Genomic DNA, 22,952 nt, shown 5'->3' with positions numbered 1-22,952 from the left:
AACAAAAATAGTTGTTTGCAGTTCTGTGAGGCTGGGAGCCAAATTCCAGCATCCGTAACAGCTGGACAATGCAAGTGCATGGTGCAACTGAGAAGACATTTTGACTTTTAGAGAGCTGGGTCTTGCCACAGTTCCTGTTATCCTTGGAGCCAGGGATTTACAGTAGCTGAGGCTTTACCTCATTATAAGTAAACTTTAGGAACAATTAAGTATTTGCACAGGCAGAAGTTGTGGAATTGGAATTAAGTAAAGACTTGGCTATTTGTCTTGAAGTTACTCAATAAGACGGTTGGTGGGGCAGTTTCTGACTTCCGTTACATCAGTGTAAACGTGGAGTAGTTATTTGTGTTAATGATCCATTGACAGCAAATGATTCACACCATATAAATAAAATCAAAATGTGACCTAACACATGCTTCTGGGAGGAAATACTTAAGCACAATAAACAAACTTAGACTAACTCGTACGCACTTTCCTGCAGCCTTTTGTTGCTGCTTTTGTTTGGAGGGCATTCCTCCACAGAGCACCAAATTTGGGAAGCAGGGATGTTTCCCATTTTACTTTGCTCTGTCTCACTTCATTGTTCTCAAGCTTGCAGCTTTTATTAAAGTTTAAAATCTGTTTTAAAACCAAAATGATGAGAAGGAAATTACATAATCAATATCAATGTAAAAGTAATGATATATTTATCATAAAATAAAGTCTATATAGTTAAGTACTGTTGTTCTAATTGTTTATAGGGGCTTGAATTAAGAGAAAAATACACTGTACTTCCTATTTAATAATAACTGCTCCCAGACCCAACTTTTTATAGACTTTAAATGCAAATAAATTGTGCTGTGTTGTAAACTGTTGTGTTTTTTGCCTTCCTGTAACTGGAACAACATACTAATTTCTACAAGTTGTGACTACTAACAGAGAGCAATCACCTCACAGACTTGTACCGAAAAGAAGAGACCATCAGCGTGGCAGGGAACGGCTGCATCCACAGTCCTCGCTTCCCCAGCAGTTACCCCAGGAACCTCCTGCTGACGTGGCGGCTCCACTCCCCGGAGAGCACCAGGATCCAGCTGGCTTTTGATAATCAGTTTGGACTGGAGGAGCCTGAAAATGATATCTGCAGGTGAGTGGCGAGTGGAAGTTTGCAAAAGGCTCCTTAATAACACCTTTGAGCTTAAGGATGTGGCCACTGGCATGAGACTGCAAACCAAAACCTGGGTGTGTCTGGCAGGGTCTATGATGGCCCTACTCGGAGGACAAACGTCCAAGGGTCCCTTCCAACCCAAATTGCTTTTTTAGTTTATAAATAAACTGTGCTGTCCTGGACTTGAAGCAGTTTTGGCAGGTTGTAGTCCTTCTATAATATTTTAAGCACAAGGCACTTGTACGCTCAAATCCAGCTACCTAACAACTCAGGTACTCCTTCAATAGCATTTTGTCCTCTATCACCTCTGTCATATTTCAGCCAGGCAAAAAGCATCTTTTTCAGTAGGTGGAAGGCTCTGGGAGGTGTGAGTGAGTAGCAGGTATGTGCTTCTATTGGGGTGTGAGGGACAGACAGAAATGCACTGAAAAATGTAACTATGTTCTTTAAATTATTTGTTTGGTTTTATTCGCTGGTACAGTTTCTTTTAAAACCTTGAAATACATGTTCACAAACATCAGTGCACTCTGCGTACTGATGTATCTAAAAAAGTATACTCTATCCCAGTTGCTTTGGTCTCCCCTTTTAAGCAAAAGTGTCCATAAGCTCGGTTGATCTGGCTGATTAACCCAGGTGGATAAACTGCTTGGCATTCGCAGAGCAGAGCTGTGAATCTTGCCAACAGTCACTGTAACAGTATAAGTCCGTGGAGGTTTTTTATTTTTCTTTTATTCAGCGCTCTGTTCTGTGGGAGAGAGCAGGCTCAGGATTCCCGTGCGCGCCGAAGGGCAGATTGCTGTGATGCTACTTACATAAAACGCGCAAGTCTCAGCTTCAGCTCTCTGCCTGATCATGTTGATACTTACGCCTTATCTATGCAGGGAACTGGGTTGTTAGGATTTCTGCGCAGCCAGCCTCTGCTTATCTTATCTTCTTTGTCAATTAATTTGCATTTATAGGGTTTGGCAGCTCTGTGGGGTGTTACAGGTTGGATTTTTATTTTTTTTTTCTGGGTTTGCTTTGTTAATTTTCTACGTTACCAATAGAGAGAACCATTTCTGCAGGTTTGCTTTCCATTTAGTAATAAAAGAATGCAGCCTGGAACTGGCTCTCCTTCCCTGCGCCTTGATGGTGTTGGCAGCTGCTGCTCGGCTCTGGTGCAGTTGGTCCAAGATCAGCAGCAGAGTCAGGAGCGACAGTTACCTCCAAGCACCGCAAACGCTTTCCCAGATGGAGAGCCTAATGCATACAGAAGCGGCCTGTTAATATTTACATAGTGGATAAACTGTGGCTGACCTTAAAGCATTGCAACTTTGAAACAGAGGGCTAATGTACTGGGGAAAAAAAAAAAGATGAAGTATTCTCTGTCAAGAACTGTTAAAGGTGGTGGCACGGTGAGAGGAACTCAAGCTGTTACCAGCGTTATGGGTTTGGGGACCGTCTTGGAAGACATTCCGCCTGCTTTTTCCAGAGCAGCTAATTTGGGATGCAGAGAAAAACAAAGACCTTCCATCATCCATAGCGTCTATAGAAGCTGGAGAAATATCACATTCTTTTCTGCAATAAATCTTTCCCTGGCATTCCTGGAAGACCTTTATTTGCGTAATATTACTTCCAGAGCGAGGAATTTCTCGGGCAGGCAGCTCGTGATGGCTTTAAGCCTGTTAAGTACTGTGTGCATAGTTAGATTTTTTGCTAATGCTCAATATGTTTTTCAAAACTAGGTCCTTTCTGCAACTTCAGTCCCTGACAATCCCTGCAGTGCTGCTTTACCGAGACAGCCAGGCGTATTCTAATTGAAATGAATGCTGAGAGCTGAGCATGTGCTTGAATGCCATGTATATTGGACAAGAAATTCAGGACCTCTGCACCTTACCTTCCCTTCGTACTTGCTTTTGACCTTACGCTTTTTTTCCCAGAAACTTCCTAGTGTTTTGTTTCAATTTTTCATTAATGCTAATTATTGTAATTTGCATACTATTAAGACTGAACTGATTGAAATTCAGTCAGGCTGAGGAATGAAAAGGTATACTTTACCAGAGCTGTTTCAGAAGGAGGGGAAATATTCAAGGTTTTACAGAATTTTCTAGAAGTGCTGTTAGCATTTCCACAGGTACTTGATAAGAGATGATTCAGAAAAGCAATTAAATTACCCAGCCTCCGAGGCTCCTTGCATGCACAGAAACAACCGAGATTGCACCTACATCCATGACCGTTGCAGCAAAGCCTCTGCTGTTGAAAGCAGAAATAATCCCTGAAAGCCCATGGATTTGCCCCATTTTTGCTGGCTCCTGGCCTCAGAAAGTGGGGAGGCCAGCCAGGACCATTTTCACCAAAGCCTACAAGGTTATCGTAGGCTGAAAACTCTGCAACCCCTCGTGTTACGCTGAGCGTTCGCTGGCTGTCGTGCTGCCCGGGGTACCACCTCCATCACCAGGAGGGAGTGGGAGCAGAGGACAGTGGAGACAGCCTGAGACAAGGTTACCTCCGTCTGGCACTAAACCTTGTAGCGTTACAAAAAACGGTTGTTTCAGCAGAGTTTGGGCAGATTTAAGTGATCTGGTTATGGCAAAGCTGTTATTTTCTGTTCTGTGCAATTTGGGGTTGGTGCATATAAAAGCAGCAGTGCTGATATTCTCAAGCCACATAGTATTTGTGTTTTTTTCACATGGACTCCTAGCAGAAAAAGAAAAGCAGGTCTGTTATTTACAGAGCTATTCAGCTCCCACAACAGGGTAGGGAGGCAGGCGCTTGGCCCGCAGACCGGGGGGTGGGGAGCAGCACATTTCCAGTAGGAATCAGTTAACAGTCTTAAAGTCCCTCTTTGGAGGATACACATGCTTTGGTAATAAAAACCTCTCCTGGTAAAGACCTCCAAAGTTTCAGGCTTAACTGTACTGCGGGGATGGCAGCTCTCCCCATCTCTCATTGCCGGCACTCAGCCTGCCCCTCTTCTCACCACCGCTCCCTCGGCGGCCGCGGTGTGCGGGGCCTAGTTCTGGCTCCACAGGTATTAGGGGCTATTTTTCTCATAGATGTAGTGAGAGCAGGACTTTATTCTGTGCCTCCCTTATTCTCCACCTCAAGAAATGAACTCAGTAAATGACTCAAGCCACTCAGGCTGTGGCAGTGAGTGCTGTCACCGTGTCCTCTCATCCCTGCATCTCCTGGCAGAGCCCTCTTTGGTCTCAGGGGCAGCACGGCCGTGGCGTGTGTGCCTGGCCGAGGTGTGACCTTGCACAGGGCAAGACATGCTGCTGCTTTTCCCCTGGTGACAGCACCCAGTGGAGTCCCAGCCGTGGCACACAGCATGCCAGCCTGCCCTTTCCTGCTTGAAATCTTGAAACCAGTCTTTCCAAACCATCTAGCAGGAGCAATGGGCCACCTACAAAGAACATCCTAAAAAGCACGCGCTTTTAAGCAGCACGTGCTGCCCCGTGTCTTCCCGGCATCATCCTTTGCTCTACCAGAAAGTGCACAAGGGCATGTGGCTGCTCAGCTCCATCAGCCTGCCTTAAATAGTGTTTTGTCCACCACATGAAGCGCAATGTGCATGTTTACTGTGTACTAAGCACAAGGAAGTACCTCTCATGGCTACTTTAACATGGTAGAAAATACTGTCTGTCATGTGCCAGGAGCACAAAAAGCAGACAATTGAGCACTCAGGCAGTAGCTTGCAGCTTAGTGTATTTAGCTCTACGTGAGCATGTCCACCATCTGTAATATTTAGTCCAATGTTTTGCAATGGAGAATGGACGACAGTTGTCTTGGTGTCTCTAGGTGTGCTCCTGTCTGTTTGCAACCATCTTCTGTAACCAAAAACTAATCCTTCGAACTGGTTCCCAGGTATGACTTTGTGGAAGTGGAAGATGTATCGGAGACCAGCACGGTTATACGAGGACGGTGGTGTGGACACAAGGAAGTGCCTCCAAGAATAACATCGAGAACAAATCAGATAAAGATAACCTTCAAATCCGATGACTACTTTGTGGCTAAACCGGGGTTCAAGATTTGTTACTCCCTTGTGGTAAGTCACCTCGCTGTGTCATGGGTGAGAGACTGGTGTTGTGTAAGGGAGCACCAGTACTTGAAGGCTGGATGGTGTAGCTAACTGCATTGGATAGAAGCACTAATTGACTGAAAGTATTTTCGTTCCAGCAACTACATTCGTACAGATCAAAGTATTTTTGACATCCTGTCATTAAATATAAAATGAAGTCAAGTCCAGGCCAAGATTTCCACTAATAACATGTTCTAGGAGCACTAACACTTTCTGCACTGAGGCTGCGCTGCCAGTGCCTTGACAGATGCTGCAGAAATAGCAAAGTAATGGCTGCTCTATGAACTCCTTTTTTATGTTCATTTGAGGTCAAATAAAAATGCCTCGAGGGGTTAAGGCTGTGATTCTGAGTTAGATGCAGAGTAGTTTATTCCATGTGCAATAAAATTCTACATGCAAGACAACGTGCTAAGGCTCAGGCTATATTTTTAACCACATATAAACATTGCTCTCTAAATATGCGGTGGCATTACCAGGGTATCATGTACGGTTTCAATGAGATGAAAACCTCCTGGTTTTTTATTTTGTTTTTGTCTTTAGGGAGCAGGAATACTCATTACCCTAAGTAGATTTTGATACAAATATGTATTCCTTTGTATTGTCCTGATTAATATTATAATGCTTTTGGTGCAGTGTAGCTCGAAAGAGGCAGATTTTGCAAACACTCAGGAAATGGTAAGCATTAATTTGTTATACCGTCATCATTATATTGTCATATCCATCACACTTCTTATTCCCTTTTTATTCAGTCCACTGTTATTTAACAAGAATAAGAAAGCCTGGAATAGCAATAATGTTAATGCTGTAACAGGAGAAATCTGCTGTTTGAGTCATTTCACTTCAAGCTCTCAGCTTTGCATGCATGTATGCCTATGTCTGCTAAAAAGAGTCCGTAAACAGCACATTGTCAAGACAACTCTAAAGCTATAAAGATTGTGCTCCCTTGCATTTAAATTGTTAGGCTTCTAGTGGAGTAAGGCATTGCACTGTGAGTGAATCCTGAGCTCTAATTTACTCTAATTTAAACGTAATCTACTAAAACTAAAATTTAGGCAGAGCAGTCTATGAAAGACCACTGGGCATAAAAATGAGACAGTGAAGCAGCCTCTCTTTACACTACTCATATTTCAGTGCAGCCACAAAAACTCTGCTGCATTTAGCAAGCTTTATTCCAGACCACGTACAGCTAGTCTGATAGTATTAGGCTTTCCAAAAATGAATGTTATCACTCAAAACACAGGACTCTGCACTAGAAAGCTCAAAAAAAGGCTACCACATTTATCTAACTTCAAAACTATGAGTAAAGAGAGAATTTTACAGTCAAGCAAATCAAGGAATACTCTACAAGTTCCACCCTCTGAATGAAATACTGTTTTTTTCCCAGAAGGGAACCGTACAGGTGATTAGTGGCATTCGTGCGTCACCATGAGATGGGGGGTGATATGTACTTATCTGGTTTTCAGATTCCAAACCGTCCAACCTAAAACTGCAGGATTAATATTCAGCAGAGTCAGCCTTTATTCCAAAGTCCCCACAGTCGCTTAGAGCTCAGTTCATAGATATGCTGAGCACTGCTGACCCCTGAAGGTTGAAACCATTCCGCGTTTCTAGGCGGGAAACCAAGGAGCATTAATGAAGCATGCAAAAACATATGGTATTTTGTATCAAATTAAATGAAAGACATTTACATTGCTTTTTTGCCTGCCTTTGTAACCTCTCCAAGACAAGGCTATTTCTGGGGGCTTTCTTGGAAAATGGTGCACAAGATATATGCGAATCTTTAACTCCCTTATTTTTCTGATATATGGAGTTTGGATGTGCATGGCAGTTGTTTATTTGTATACCAGACTGCGATTGGTAATTTTTCAGAGGAAACTGAAGCAAGCGATTTGGAGAGTTTCCTTGAGTTTATTGATAAGCTGTGTGTCCTGAGCATGGTGCCAGATCGGCTGGGTGAATTTCTCCCCCTTATGCTTGCAGCCCAACAGCCTTGCAGCCTTGCTCTCTGGCCTCCTCATTTATGAATCTTCAAGGAAGTCAGTTAAGTTCACTTCATTTGATGCAGATCAAGTTTTTACTTAGTTCAGCACTCTGCATGAGGTACAAATGAGGCACCGCAGAGCTTAGCAGAAATTCATTATCTTCATGTGCTTGTGTTTTTGCATTAACTTCACATTTCAATGCCATTTAGAGAAACAAAAAGGGATTATTTTTCTAGATAAGACATAAATTAGACTTGTATCCATGAAAATCACATTTGCCCTTGTAAAAGAAGGCATGCAAAGTAAGCAACCAATGTAAGATGAAGGGGCTCGATCACTCGGGACGGTGGGATTAGAGTTTAAAATGACTCTGGAAAATAAGACTGAAAAAAATACAAGGGTGATCTTTAACTGGACAAGGCTGGAAGTCATACGGATGCGTGGGAGTAATTAACTGTCTCAATATACAATAAGGGACAATGGGCAAGGAAGCAGATGTGTGAAAAAACATCTGAGCATCTAAACGTTGCATTTAGCAACTTTTGCTTGCCAAAGCTGGCTCCCTCCCCCTTTTTTATCTCCTCGTCTCCCCTCACCCTCTGCCTCTTGGCACCTCTGCCCTCCCCTCTGTGGGTCTGAGGGATGAGGAAGGCCGGAGGGGGATCAGTGAGGGTGGTTCAGATCCAACACACTGCTGCCTGTTGCCTGTCCTTGAGCCACTCTTTCTCCATGAAGCTGTAGGACTCCCTGGAGTGGGAGCTCCAGGGCAGACCTGACTCCAGGAGCTTATTAGTGAATTGAGTGTGCCCCACTGCTTATCCTAAGTTGAATAAGGGTCAAAAGTGTCCTAATGTGGCTGGAAAAAGTCACTTCTACTCTGTGCGGTCTGTGACAGTGCAGAAGCGGGTAAGTATGTGCAGCTGGTGGCTGGTGTCTACAGGCACTTCACGCGTAAAGCCCTCAGTTGTAACTGTGCAGTTTGTTGGCTTAGCCTGAGTATCCACACAGAGCAATGCCTCCCTCGAACCTCTTTAAAAATTGTCTTTTCTTTCAAGCTTCATAGACCCAGAACAAAAATGGTCTGGAGCAAGCCCTGGACAGCTATTAGGCACAAGCCTCACTTAGCTGCAAATTTGTTTGAAATTCCTCCTTGCCATTATCACGTAAAGTGCTTATTTCTCAAATTGTTTTATTTTTTTTTTTGCTTTTCATGTTTGAGTTGCCTTAGAAACATTAATTTGCAGCATAGAAGGTGCTGAGGTATTCCAGCCTTTTTTTCTGATGCATTATGTAATTTCTTACTTTAAGGACGTAGTGTTTCACAACAAACACCATAGCAATATGCGATACAGAGGAAGATAAGTAATCACAGGTTACTTACGCAGTTGCTAAAGGGGAGATCGGCACTGTCGTGAGAAAGACCCCTGAGTTGCACGCCTTAAAGTAGGTGATGTGAGTATTCCGTGTTTCCACAAATGTAAAATTTCATTCCACTGCTGCTTGCAGTGCAGTTACCTCAACTGAGGGATCTTGCGTGTAGCAAGTAAGTATTCAGTAATTACTAAAAATACTGCATCAATTATTTGGAGATGTAGGAATGTAAATTGAGTTATACTGTTACACATGGAAATAATCTTTGCCTGATTGAAGTCATTTTATACAATCCTTTTTTTTCCTTCTGAAGTGAAATTCTTCCAATGTCTTAATTCTGGAAGGGAACGTTGACAAGATTGAACCCCATGTTTTACAAGTACATTAGCATGGACATTTACTAAAATAATCTAGGAACTCATTCAGGAACGTGTTCCAATAATAAGGGTGAATGTTTTGAATTAAAATTCCCAAGCCTGCATCTAATTTCATTTTAATGAGACAACTAGAAAATGTTGGATTCCATTTGCTAATTAAAAACATTATTTTAAGTTTATTGTAAAAGGCACTTATTTGTTATACGTTTATAACAGTAAATTGTTATTGCCTTACTAATTGTTTCGTTAATCCTAAATGAAATCCATATTGTGGAACTTAGACTAAAATCATTGCTGGAAACAAGGGCTACAAAAGAGCTAGAAACATATCTACATGTACAAACATGCATATATAAAAAGATGTAAGGTTAAAAAATATGTATTTACATATACATCTTTTTACATATACACAGTATATATGTGTTTTTACTTTTATTTATAATTCTTGACTAGGAAACATCACATGTCATTAAGAACAGTCTTTACTTACTTGGGAATTGCAAACCAACAGTGGTGGACATGTGGTACTAAACAGGAGAACGTAAGTGCATTTGTCCCAGAAGAAACTTATGTGTCAAAATGTGTATCGGTGTGTTAGATCATGAGTAATTTTTTTCTTGTTGGAAATGACATTTTTTTGAGTGAAGGAGCAATAAAGAAATTAATGGAATAGAGAGGGGGCAACTTTGGGTTTTGATCCATCATGTGGAATTTTACAGAGCAGTAGCTTTCTGCTAAACACTCAGGCTACAGGTCACCATTTATCATCAAAAAAAGAGCATGGGTCACAAAGTGGGATAAGACACCACAGTCAGTCAAATAAAATTTACTTTCCCATGCAAAAAATACTGACCAGTCAAATTTTGTCCAAATGCTAAACTTAAACTCTTTGATACCTGCCTGTTGTGTTCATGAGAAAACACCAAAAATTCAAAGCACAATCAGGAAATTAAAACGGGCAGAGTAAGAACCTGATTCTGATACTTGTACTCACAGACAGTCACTCTGAATTAAGCAACCGGCTCCCTGTATTTTACCAGATTTTTTTGCACAAGTAGTGCAGCACCAGGCTGCAGGCTTTTTTAAATATGTCGATAAATAAACACCCCTGTAAGAGTTAACATGGTCAAAATGATTCAGCCACCAGGCTGAATACAGATTCATAAAGACCATAAAGGATGATTAATTCTTTATCACTGGCCACAAAGCTGAATCCAGCCCAGGAGCCGCGTGAGTCTTCGCTGCTGTGCTTCTGGTTTAGCTTGTCACTTCTTTCGCATAATAGACATTTCATTTCTCTCTCCAAGACAAAATATTCTACCTGAAAACCCATATAATATATCTCTTGTGACAACAAGCGTGATAATGGTGCATGAATACCTTCCCTGCTTTTAGATAATCCACAGAAGGAATCCCAGTAAATTGCTGGGGGTACAAAAGGAGAGGAATGAGGTGGGGAGAATGTCTGGGTTAATAAAGTGGTTGAACATGAAATAGATCTCACCGTGAAGAAGCAAGAACTTACACGCAGAAGCTTTATCAGTTGTTCTTCTGCTACTCTTTCTCTGATTTCAGTTTTGATTGCCTGGCTATGCTAAACAGCAGAGATTTTTTTATAAATGCAACCCATGTGCAAAACTCGTAACAATCTATATGATGAAACTTCTGTTTTCTTAAGTTCTGGCAGAAAACTATTTTCTGTGTTTTTGCTCAAGGCATACCATCCTCATAAAATTATCAGCCAGAGGCTCATCTTTCAGGAGAGAAGTAATTAAGTCCTTTCTAATTAGGTAAAACTTCCTCAAAATCTTTAACACTCCTTCCCCAACTTTGCATAAGCAGAGGATTTAAGAGATTATGTATGCACAATTGTATTATTTTTTTTATTTTTTTTTTTACTTTGGAAGGTGTTATAATGTTTTAAAAAGCAACGTAAAATTACAGTATGTTAAAAAGAGATACCGTGCCTCAATGCGTCTTGAGACATAGAGCATCTCCGAGTAGTTTTATATGGGGAGGTGGAATGCTTTCCGTTTAATGAGGTTCCTGAGAATCCACTAAGCCTCTATCTGCTGCTTAATTCATGTCACAGGACCTACCCTGTCCTTCAGCAGGGTTTGATGAAGAAAGGAAGGTGGCGTGGCAGACATGCCAAGCAGTGCAGTAGGCAGGGATGTTCCAGTTCTCCCAGTGCTCAGAGCAGAAAGAAAGTTAGTGAAAGATAGATACAAAAGCAGCAAAACTTGGAGTCAGATACCTTTGCAGTAAGGAAACAGCATAGTTGGGTTGAGAAGGCATGTCTGGACCAACAGTTTCACAGACAGCATTGCCTGCTCCAGGGGCAGCCAGAGTTTCTAATTAAAAGAATCATTCCACCATTTGCATCTAACCAAGAGCTATTTCTCCCTCCAACATCCTACTGCACCAAAACCCAAACCTTTACTGCCTAAGGCCTAAGTCTTGCTGGCCCCATCTCCTCAGGTGGAAAACCTTGCAGGTTTTCAAGCCTGAAACCCACCAGCTGAGTGCAGCACATGAGTCAGAGGGAGCCTGGGGACTGACCTCGTCTGGCCCAACACCTCAGAGTCTGTTGTCCCAGACTGCATCTTCTCACAGTTTTCCCTAGACTGTAGTCCTTCTCTAGGCAGGTCTTTTCTGAAGGTCTAATGCCCCTTCCATGTTTACTCTTGCCTCACACACAAAGTTTGGTGCCAATTCTTCTACTATGTGACACTCTGAATTTTAAATTTAATTAGGAGTCTTCCTGTCTTGTGTCCTAATTTCTAAAGCCATTTGTAAGTCAGAGATAAGACCGATCAGACTGCTAAGACCATGGTGAACAAAAGTAGGTTTCAGGGAGAAGAGGAATCACCTACCAGCTTGGTGTCAGAGGATTTTACAACTTCTAGAGGGAAGGACTGATATAGGATCATCCAGGAATGGCAATGAAACAGCAGCAGCAGCAAAGGCAAGGGAGGAGAGTTAAGTATAGTCCAAGTTCAGAAATAAAGGTAATTGTGGGTAAGGCAAAAACACAGAGTGGAAGAGGCAAGTCCACAGAGAGAGAAGGCAGCAGAAACGCCAAAATGCAATGGTCACAGAGGCAGAAGCAGCCCCAGACAAGCAAAGATTCTTGAAAGCTGAAAGAAAAAATAAAAAAGCCAAAGGACTGAGAGAATGTGAGTGACAATACCAAACTTAACAAACACATCATGAAAGATGAGGAAGAAGCCTTCCCTCTTTACCAGGAAGATGTCCACGTGTCACTTGTTCATTACAGTAACATGAAAGCAGTTTCAGCTGGACTGAAGAAAGGTGAATGGCAATTAAGGAAAGACTTTTAACAAGGGAATGAAGGGAAGGAAGTATTTGTGTAAACCAGAGGAGTTGTGGCAGCATGGTTAGGAAAGAAAGGAGGCAAATGAATTGGGGATTTTAAACAGGCAGTGGATCTGAAATAGGAAAGACTGGGTGTAGGAGTGGAGGGAGGGCAGGTGTGGATTGGGTAGAAAGCAGGGCAAAAGTAGGGCCATTTCACTACAGCACTACTACTCTTTTGGCAAAACCTCTAACCGTGAACTTGAGGAGTAGTAGGGCTAGGGTTGGGGGTGTTTCAAAAGTGAAAAGAGTCAGCCGGGAACATGGGTGAGGACTGAGTTATGGCCAGGGAAATACAGACCTTCTGGCAAGAAAGATACCAAAACCAGAAGCAGTGGGACCCAGTAAGCACACAGAAGCTCCTGGAAGCTGTCAGATTTCAACTGATAAAACAATTGTTTTAATCAGAAAGGAAAATAGACCTTAGTGTCTGTGTTTTCCCAGCTGCAAGCATGCGTGCCTCGCAGTTTTGTTGTTTGAACAGCATGGTGGAGAACTGGCCTTTTGCTCTCCTCCATGCCTGATTTGTTGACAGCTCAGTTAAAGTGTGGCTCCTTTGCAGGACGTTGTCAACGATCTGTCTTAACATAACAGCAAACCCATTGATGTCCAGTTCCTGTTGAAAATGCTACATCTTTAATCCAGTAGTGTGTTATGCACTGTTTGAGAATTCGCCAAACTCGTGGTGGTGGCCAAGGACAAGAAAATGTAGCACTTTACATCTTCAAAGGATTATACAAACACAAGCCTGTTATTTTCAAATCCAGCGTCCTGCACAAATAGTTGACTCTAACAAGACTTATAGGCATTGTTCATTTAGGACAGCTTTAAATTTTGAAGGACTGCGTTTCCTGTTGTCAGTACTCACCTGTTTTAAGAATTCCTGAGGAAGTCAGTGACTTCCTACTTTTCCAAGGTAAGTTAGAGATACAAATACAAAACCAGAAAAACACTATCATGTGTAATACAAGAGGGTTACCCATCTTAGACAAAAAGAATCATAGTTTATTCTTTGTAGAAGCTCTAAAGACTTACTCGACATCAACAAGATTTCTTGCAAAATACAGCAGAAGCAAACTGGAAGATGCAAATTCCAAGAAGCATGCAAACATATCAGTAATGAGATCAAACAACTACACAGCATGTAAGAATAGCGGATAAGGGCCACAGGAATGTTGCAGTTGTTGGGAATTGTGTAACACTGGCAGAATACTGACTTTGTTTTTTCAATTAAATGAATGAAGGGAACCCCAGTCTTATAGTAACTGGCCATGATCTTGCCACTGTACTTGGCTAAGTGAGGGGATGAGTGAAGATTCATGGTGAGTTGTCTGTCCCTTCAGCTTGCATGCCTACGTTGCTTCCCACTTCATAATCAGTTTCTAGTCCTAACATAACTGGATACATAAAAAAGTCTATATGAAAGCCAATCTTTTCCCTGTTCTTCAGATGTCAGTTACGGTCAAGCAATCTCTGTTAAATAAAAATAGAGAGTATGCTACAAGTAGACTTCCAATGAGCCAGAGTTCATGAATTACTGGTCGGTGGCAAAAGTAGAAAATGAAACCCATCCCCAAACTAGTTGGAAAAATCTCAAGCGACCACTGATAATTAGAGAAATAAATCAATGATTCCTAACAGTCTTGAAGCCTTGTGAATGAGTCATAGTTAAAAAATGGATGGAGGATATTCAAGATATTTTTGTATTAAAACTACTCGGGGCGTATCAATTCATTTTTGAAAAGGATTTATTATTTCAGGCTTTTTTTAGAGCTTGTCAGTCTTAAAATCAGTAATGCTACTTACCACATATGCAGGACAGCTTTTTCAGGGTATCCATAAAGCAATATTCTTAATTAACATTAAAAACATACAGGTAGCAGAAAGTTTGGATGGATCCAGCACTGCAAATTGTAATGCATGAAATGAAAGGGTACATTTTCTGGGGCATAATGAGCACAACCTAGGAGAGGGCAAAGGCCACCCTGTTCCCTGACTTTGATTCCCATGCCTGTGTAATTAAACAGAAAATATCAATAGCTTGGACATGGTATTTCAACACTGCAATGGGGACAGACCAATAGCAGTCTTAATTCAGCTCCTGTTAGAAAACATGGAAAGACCTTGTAGCTAATTTGTCTGCTTAGAGTTGACCATTAGGAGGGCACCAGAAGGAGAGATGGGAAATACAGTAGCAAACTGAACGCAAAACACAATGCCACAAACACCCTGTCAGTGCTGCTGGTCGATGCGTGGACCTCTCCGTGTCTACTCTAAAGAGGAAGGTTAAATCCAACCATTCTTACCCAGGTTTACCCTAAACCACTCATCAGCATGTATGAACATGAGGTGAGTTTACACTATCAAACTTTTTTAACAGCATTCCTTAGATGGTCCACCACATTAGCTGTTTGGTTGAGAAGCGGGACTATTTTAAATTGTTGACTTGAGGACATAATATTGTCTCTGTAAATCCATATTCTGCCCTTTAATTCCACTTTAGCAACAGTTGAAGCATGCTACCATGTGAAATGATGATAATACATGAAGAACTTCCCTTTTATTTTGGTGTTTTATAGAAATCTATTTATAGATGACAGATTTGTAGGGAGAAGAGAGATGCCATGTTTGGTTCTGTAAAAAGGTTAATTAGTCACTAAGGTTGTATTACAGTGCTGCAAAGAGGTGTTAATTAGCTGAAGCTGGTGCTTCAGTGTGGCAGGGCTGGTCCCTCCTACCACTGTGGCCACAAGGGAGGAGGAAATGACCTGGTTTTCCCAGGCCTTGTCCCTGTTGGGCAGCCTCTGCTCTAGATTTTCCATGAAAGCGGAAGGCACAGCTTAACTTCAATGTGTGCCAACTGTGTTGGAGAAGAGTAGGAAGTCAGTCTGCTTTCAGGATTTTCTTCTGACAGACTTCCAGAGGAAGTGACTGGTGAATTGAAACATGCTAGACCTCCAGCCTGCACCGAGGAACTTGTGAAAACCCATCCCAGCAGGTGTCGGTTGCAAGTTGTCTTTTAAATCAAAACAAGAATTGCATGTCTTTACAGTCTTGTGCAGAAGCGGGCCCCTAGACTCAACTTCGTGTTTTGTATTCTACCAAAGCTATTTATTCAACTATGTGTCATTACCTTACAAAGCCTGGCAGCATAATCCTGCTCTTGTACTCATCTAGACCAAGTTTGGGTCAAAGAATCTGTTTCAGCCTTAGCACTGTTCAGTATGGGTTTTTTTTCATTTTTAGCAAGCCAGGGAAAACAATGCATTGTGTATAATGCGTGCTTAATTGCTTACAGAATAAATCTTTGCCTTGTTTGCTGCAACAGCTGTAACTGCTGGGAAATACCTACAGCTCTGGATCAAATGATACTGATTGTTTTAAGATTTTCAAGTCTAAATTTAGGGGGGGAGGGGTTATGGACTTTTTCTTGTGTAATGCAGCCAAACATAGAATCTGAAAATTTAAAGATGTGAGGTTATTCAGCTCATTTTTCTCTAAGGACAAGAATTTTCTGTATTGTGAATTTATTGGTTGTTCATCTAGTATCATTTTTAAATATAACAAGCATAGGCGCATACCTCACGGGAGATTAAACCGTAGATTAATAAATCACTGTCAGAAAGGTATTTTTTTCTTTGATAATCAGTTTTAATTTTTGTGGTTTTTTTTTAATGCCATACCATTGCCTGCAATTGTGTTCCATCCTGTGTTATGATAAATAAGTCTGTTTTCTTTATCGTGGGTGTCTATCTCCTTCAGATATTTGCAGACTGCTTTCACACTTCTTTGCTTATTGCTTAGTCAAGCAAAGATGTCTGTATTTAGCTTTTAATCTTTCCCAAAAATTCAGGCATTCTAATTCCCACAGAGTTTTTTTGATGTTCTTTTCAAAACTCCCCCAGATTTTCTCAGCTTTTTACAATGTCTCTGTGGTAGTGAAGGGAGCTGAAGCTGGTGGTTCAAGTGTCACCAGGACTGTGTATGGGTGGATGCTCAGTCACCTGCTAAGGCAGGTCTATATGGCAGTGGTCAGCTTGGTATCATATCATATCCTGGGCTGCATCAGGATCGTATCCCAATTGTATCCTGGTCTGCATCAGGAGAAGCATGACCAGCAGGTCGAGGGAGGTGATTCTCCCCCTCTACTTCACTCTCGTGAGACCCCACCTGGAGTACTGCGTCCAATTCTGGAGCCCCTACTACAAGAAAGATATGGGCGTGCTGGATGGGCCAAAGGTGGGGCCAAAGGGCAGAGAAGGGCCACGAGGATGATCAGAGGGCTGGAACACCTCTCCTATGAGGACAGACTGAGAGAGTTGGGGTTGTTCCGTCTGGAGAAAAGAAGGCTCCAAGGAGACCTTATAGTGGCCTACCAGTATCTTAAGGGGGCTTACAAGAAAGCTGGTGAGGGACTTTTTAGGATGTCGGGTAATGGTAGGACTAGAGGGAATGGATTAAAACTAGAGATGGGACGATTCAGACTGGATGTTAGGAAGAAGTTCTTCACCATGAGGGTGGTGAGACACTGGAACAGGCTGCCCAGAGAGGTGGTGGAAGCCACCTTTTAAGGCCAGGCTGGATGGGTCTCTGAGCAACCTGATCTAGTGAGAGATGTCCCTGCCTATGGCAGCGGGGTTGGAACTAGATGATCTTTAAGGTCCCTTCCAACTCTAACAATTCTATGATTCTATATTAGTGATTTTTCCATGTTCTTGGTGAAGGCGGCCATGCCTGCTGTTGTGTTGCCTGCAGGTTTGGACCTAACATGGTGCCCTCGGGGAGGGTGCTGGCCTCACAGCTGTGGCTCCGGGCCAGGCTCCACCACTGCTTGCCCTGACGCCTTCCCACAGCCTCAGGTCTTCCCACCTCAAAGCCAGACATGTAAAATGCCACGAGTAAGATGGTACAGAAGCACTCAGTGTTGTTCCTGCTTGCCGTCTGGGACTCTGTGCCAGCTGGGTGGGCTGCATGGCCAAACTGAGACCGACAAACAAAGGGGTTTGTCTGCTTTTCTCTTTTATTTGGATGCTTTCTTCTTCTGTGCATGCCAGACTTACCTGAGGTCCCCCCTAGTTTAAGCAATCGTATGATTACAAAATGGAGTACAGCAATCCCAGATTCCAAACCAGGAAAAATGTAACAGGAAAAATCATCTCCAGAACATGCCAAACCACTGAGTTTTATACTTCTTGCAGCTGCTTTGGTGAGTGGGAGAAGGCTGGTAGCTATTCTCATCCCTCCCCACCTCCGAGGGCTGCATCATAACTGGAGCCCTTGAGATCTCCACACTTCCTTTTAAAAATTTTTAGTCTTATTCTGACTCTGCAGTTACAGGCACAGATTATCAGAGAAGGTCCATCCTCCATGCTGGAGAAGCTGGTGTGGTTGCAAGCTGGCACTCTTATCTGCTCAGCACATTGCTTCCAGCTTCAATGACCTTCACGCTATACACCAGATTTCCAAAGGCAGTCACGGCGCTGTATAAATCTGATTGGTATTTTCTATGCATACATCTTTATTAAATTTACAGCCTTCTGTTTTGCTCTGAGCACTTGATAAAGTCCATGCATGTCCTCATAATAATAGGGATGACAGATATGTCACAGAGTGTTTCTGGTTTTCCCTTACACATGCATATTCGCGCACACATCTTTTATTAGTTGCAGGGTTCCTGTCATTTTAGACTTGATAGGATGAATCTTATTAGAAAATTTTGGGCTAAATAGCACTATTACACGAAACAAGCCCCTACCTGGTGCTGGGCTCTGTGCTGCTGAACTGAACACCTCCACAGACCCAGTGCCTGGGTTGTTGCTGTAGTCCTTTGCATACAACCCCCGGTCTGTTTTCCAGCCCCTGCATTTCTCTCCATGGTGAACTGATTTTGAACGTGCTTTGACCAAAAAAAACCCAACCCCGATCTATCACATTTCCTGTCTCTTGTAATACCAAGAAATATTCAGTTGTGGTTTCCTCCATTGTCAGTTTGATGACCAGTCAGTGCTTTAATTAGAGAAGGTCTGAGCCTGTAACTACGCAGGGTCAGATTTTGCAACTCATCTCCAGCACTGGAAGCTAAAAATAATTTTTGAATCTGTGGAATTTGTATATCTTATTGTTAGATCATTTTCAGCAGAATCAAATAACATCCAATTTTTCCGTGACCCGTGACAACAGGATTCTTTTCATTTTAATAGTTTTTGTTTGGGGAAGTATTTTAATTGTAGAAATTGATGTTTTGTGGCAGACAAAACTTACTTTCCAGGTCCCTTTCTTTTGTTAAACTGCAAAAGCCTTTTTTTAAATAACATTTCTGATCTTCTGATTCTTCTTTTTAATCAATGTTTATGTCCTGATGTGTATTTCTTAGGTGGCTTGTGGAAAAAAATACTCTGTAATGAAAGTTTCCCTCAGACTGTAGGAACTGGGCACCATGTTGTCTCATTGAGTGTTCTTGATTCTGGTCACCGTTGATTGTCCAACTATCAGTCATGCTATGAAGCATAAATCCAAGCTCTTGCAGGATCAGACCCTCTAATAAAGAGGTCTGTTTATCTGAAATTGTCAGCAAAGACTATTAAACAGGATGGATGTGAGCCAAAGCATAGGCACAAAATTGTTTGCCCCCTCACATTTTTAACACAGATAGCTTGGGTGCCAGCACGGGCCTCGGGCTGTTTCCGATCTGCAGTTTGTTGTGGCCACTCTGTTTTGGAGGGTAATAGTCATGTCCTAGGACTTGGGTCATACCATGTCTGATCATCTCTTCCTCATTTTATTTACTAATATACATGTAGCCCAAAAGTTCTTACATGGAGGTCAGTCTTTTCTTTCATTTTCTCGTTGCTGCTTAACAGCACTATGAGTGACAGAGTTAATGGCGTCTGTGAGCCCTGGGGTTCACTGTCTGCAGACTTATGGGTGATTTTAAAAGAGAATTTTATCTTTGAGAAAAAAATAAAAGGAAGAAACAAACCCTTAAACCTGGGAAAACGGCCTAGAAAGGATGAGGATAATTTTCCAACTGCTGTAAGGCAGGGTAAAACAACCACCTCTGGGCCACAAAAATTTATCTCACACAAAGGTCTGGCCAATAAACTTGAAACAAAAAAGATGCTTGGAAGAATCTGCACGCTCTGAGGACAGATAGTCTGACTGCTCTGTGTGGCTTGCGTGGCATGCTGAAGAGGCTGCTGCTGGTGGAAACAGGCTGCTGAAAACTTTGCGTTCTCTAGAAGTAAACAGACTTTGGGAATTCTGTGTAGGTATGTGTACCTAAACCAAACAGAAAGCAATTGCTGTTTTTACAGATGAGGTGAAAGTTTTTCACCTGACTGGAAATGAGATCCTTATTTCAAAATGTGCATTGTACTACTTGTCCGTATTAGCTCTGAGACGCCTGTCCTCTAGGCAGGCATGATGAGCACAAGGTCTTATCTAATGCTGATGGCAAAGAGTCTGGATATATTGGTCATATTCTTATTCAGGCCTTCCACCTCTTTTCTGCATATGCATGAGTTTATACAGAAAAATTGGTAGTATTAAACTCTGAAGTGAAAAAAGAAAAAAAGAGCACTCAGGGCAGATAATATCAGGCAGCAGAAAATAGGACACTCGGCTCCCTTTATATGTAATTTATCTCCATCACAAATATGTGAGAGTAAACACTGCTTTCTCACTTTAACGTCAACTTTGTGTGCTAGCTCAGTGCTGGTTCAGGTACATTTTCCAGGTGCATTAAGAAATAGATTAAAAGCAGAGAAAACACTTGTAAAGTGAGAAGAGAAAACACAGCCAGCAGCTGAAATCTGGAGGCTTGCACGGCTGCTCGTCTTCTGGTTCTGCAGTGGCCATCCAGAAAGGTTTGTCATCCTGAACAAAGATGGACAGGTGGCCAGGGGGGCTGTATTAAAACCAGCAGTAAAAACTCAACAGACTGTAGGTTTGGTACACTAAAAATGCTGTCTGGTGTTCAGAGTTTTTGAACCACAGGTCAAAGTCTTTCTGCTGGAGGGTAAAAGAGCATTCTCCCGTGTCTTCTCCCCATAAGCCTGCGTTGCTGGTGGAGGTGGACAGCCTAAAAACCTGGTCTGCTCAAACCAGCAGTGCAAGGTCAGGATGGCATGGGTTTGGTGCCACCTTGGCATGTTCATAGATGGGGTATGAAGCTACCTCCTGCAATTTTTATTGAGGCTGATGTCACACCCAAGTAGGTTAAAACTAACTGACCGTGCATGTTGACTGGAGAATACCAATCTTTGCTTTCCAAAGAAGCCACTTGCACCCTCAGACCTTGCTCCCTTCTGAGCACAGCCCTGTCCTGCACCCGTGGTAAGGTGGTGAAGACATGCAGATGTTCACACACCCCCACCAGTGAGGTGAGGCCTCACCTCTGCCCATGGTCCCCTGGGAGGTGGAGATTTTTGGTAGTGTGGTGTCCCCTTGGTATGGGGAGAGCATCTCCCCGCACCCTGAGGGAGATCTCTGTGTGTGCAGGCATAAGTCACCCTGCATGCCGTGCCACCATGTCACATTGCAGATTAGTTTCATGTTTTTCTTCTTTGCTCAGCTCAGGCTCGTGCCACGAGTTCCTTTCTGAGTCCGTGTGTGCCATCAAATAGAGTTTATGGCTTGTACCTTTTTCTCCATTTACATTCTTCTAAATGAAAGCTTATTTTTCTTTCTCGCCTGTGCTTCTGACCTCTGGTAGTCTCAGCATATTTCTTTGTATTGAATGGTGTTTACAACTTCTTTTTTTTTTTTTTCCAACTTTATTATATTTTCCCACTTCAACTTCTGTGATATTTTCCAGGTCATTAGTACAAAACTGAAATAAACTGTTCCTCTTGATTTTCATTGCATGAAAAATATTTAGCCTATTATAATTCTACAGCCATCCTTAGTCTATTTGGCTATGCTTGTAGTTAGTCAGAATTTAAATAAAATGTGTCACACACTAATTCTGACCTAGTACACACCCTCCTGGTCCTAGATCATGGTGTCAGTTTGTGTTTAGAAGAATTTCCCAGGCCGGCTTTTGGTAAGCTGATCCCCAAAGTGATAACATGATTTAGTCAGATTGTTTGCAAAAATGTGGCAAATGTAAGTTGTTTTCATTTTTTGTAATGTTACTTATAATCATTATTTGTAAGAATAATGTACAAGAGAAATGAGAAGCATGACTGTTCCCAAAGTACTTGTATTTAGCTTTAAAAGCAATGGCATTTTTTAGGAACAGACCTGGGGCTGGAAGTCCCATCTGAACAGTTTTCTTTTCCTTACTCTAGCTGTTTGATGAAACTCAAGTTAAAAGAAATTCCTAATAAGCAGCATCCCGTGCTGTTTGCAGAAAATCAACCGCTTTTGCTCCCACCAAAAACCTGAAAAAGCTAAGAGAAAACGGTTCTTGTATTCTTCAGAGATTATGTATTCTAGCTATTTTTATGATTATTGTTATCATCTTAGAAAGTTTGTATAGCAGTCCTTTTTTGTCGTCCTAGAAAACGCAATGCCTTCCAGTCAAAGCAGGAGGGTGAACAAATTGTTTTGCTTTGCATTATCTGTGAAACATAACACATGCTCCTGCTGCATGCTCACTGCAGAATTGAGCGGCATCCTCGGGGAGGGAGCTCAGAAACAAATGTATCCTTCACAAGAAATCAATAGGCTGGGATTGGTGCTAGGACAGCTAATGTCCCTTACCAGTACCTTTTTACGTTGTGTCCTCAGCTTTGGAATTAAATTTGCTTAGCTCCATTAGAGTTTTTCATTATTATTATTCCTCACATGTTTCTCCCAAATCGCATCTGAAAATGTGAGTTTGCATGTCAGAGCACTTAGCAGATCCTCCTAGTAGAACAACGGAAAACTTGGAATATTAAATGAAATTAGGCTGTATTTGTTAATGATTATTTTTCACTGATTATAGAGCATGCTTAAATCCATTTAAAAAAAAAAAAAAGTAGGAACACAGGCAGAAAGAAGACAAAAAATGAATACTTAGCTCCTAGGAGGTTTTCTTCATTAATATTTTTCCTTCTACCCCTAGTAATGGGGCCTCTCCATACATTCTCATTTGGTATGAGTCATGCCAAGAAGGAGATCTGAAATAACCAGCTGTCACTGCCTTCTGTTAACTCTGAAAGACTTTTTTGCCCACCTGGACACTGCCGGGCAATGAGGTGTTAGCTTTTTCAGTTTTGCTCAGGGCAGAATCGCCTATTACCAGGGAGGCTGCTTCCAAAAACCTGTTGGTCAGTGTGGCAGAAGTTCACCAAAGTCCTCTCAAGGGCACTGCACTCTGAACCGGGAGCAAGTTTTTTTGGCTCCTGGGGTCACTCATAGAATCATAGAATCATAGGGTTGGAAGGGACCTCTGGAGATCATCTAGTTCAACCCACCTGCCAGAGCAGGGTCACCCAGAGCAGGTGGCACAGGAACGCGTCCAGGCGGGTTTTGAATGTCTCCAGAGTTGGAGACTCCACCACCTCTCTGGGCAGCCTGTGCCAGTTCCTCATCCCAAGCTCTTTTCCACCAGGCAGCTCCCTGACACCATTCTGATGTGCAGCATCGCACTGACCGGGACACCTCCTGATGTCCGCTCCCCACCAGCCTGGCAGAGCCGGCATGCATCACAG

At 42.2% G+C, this 22,952-nt stretch overlaps 1 protein-coding gene across 2 annotated transcripts in view; it reads left to right on the top strand.

The window, feature by feature from the left end:
- PDGFD (platelet derived growth factor D) overlaps positions 1 to 22,952 on the top strand; it is a 142,304-nt gene that overhangs the window by 80,065 nt on the left and 39,287 nt on the right. The window contains exons 2-3 of one of the 2 annotated variants that reach the window (XM_063330052.1): positions 937 to 1,123; positions 4,991 to 5,171. In XM_063330052.1, the coding sequence (XP_063186122.1) occupies positions 937 to 1,123; positions 4,991 to 5,171 (368 nt within the window). Of the gene's footprint in view, positions 1 to 918; positions 1,124 to 4,990; positions 5,172 to 22,952 lie in introns of both variants that reach the window. The other variant, XM_063330042.1, reaches the window with a different exon arrangement.

Source organism: Chroicocephalus ridibundus, chromosome 1 (genome assembly GCF_963924245.1).
Source record: "Chroicocephalus ridibundus chromosome 1, bChrRid1.1, whole genome shotgun sequence".
Classification (NCBI taxonomy): Eukaryota; Metazoa; Chordata; class Aves; order Charadriiformes; family Laridae; genus Chroicocephalus; species Chroicocephalus ridibundus.
This window is presented reverse-complemented; position numbering and strand designations above follow the sequence as displayed.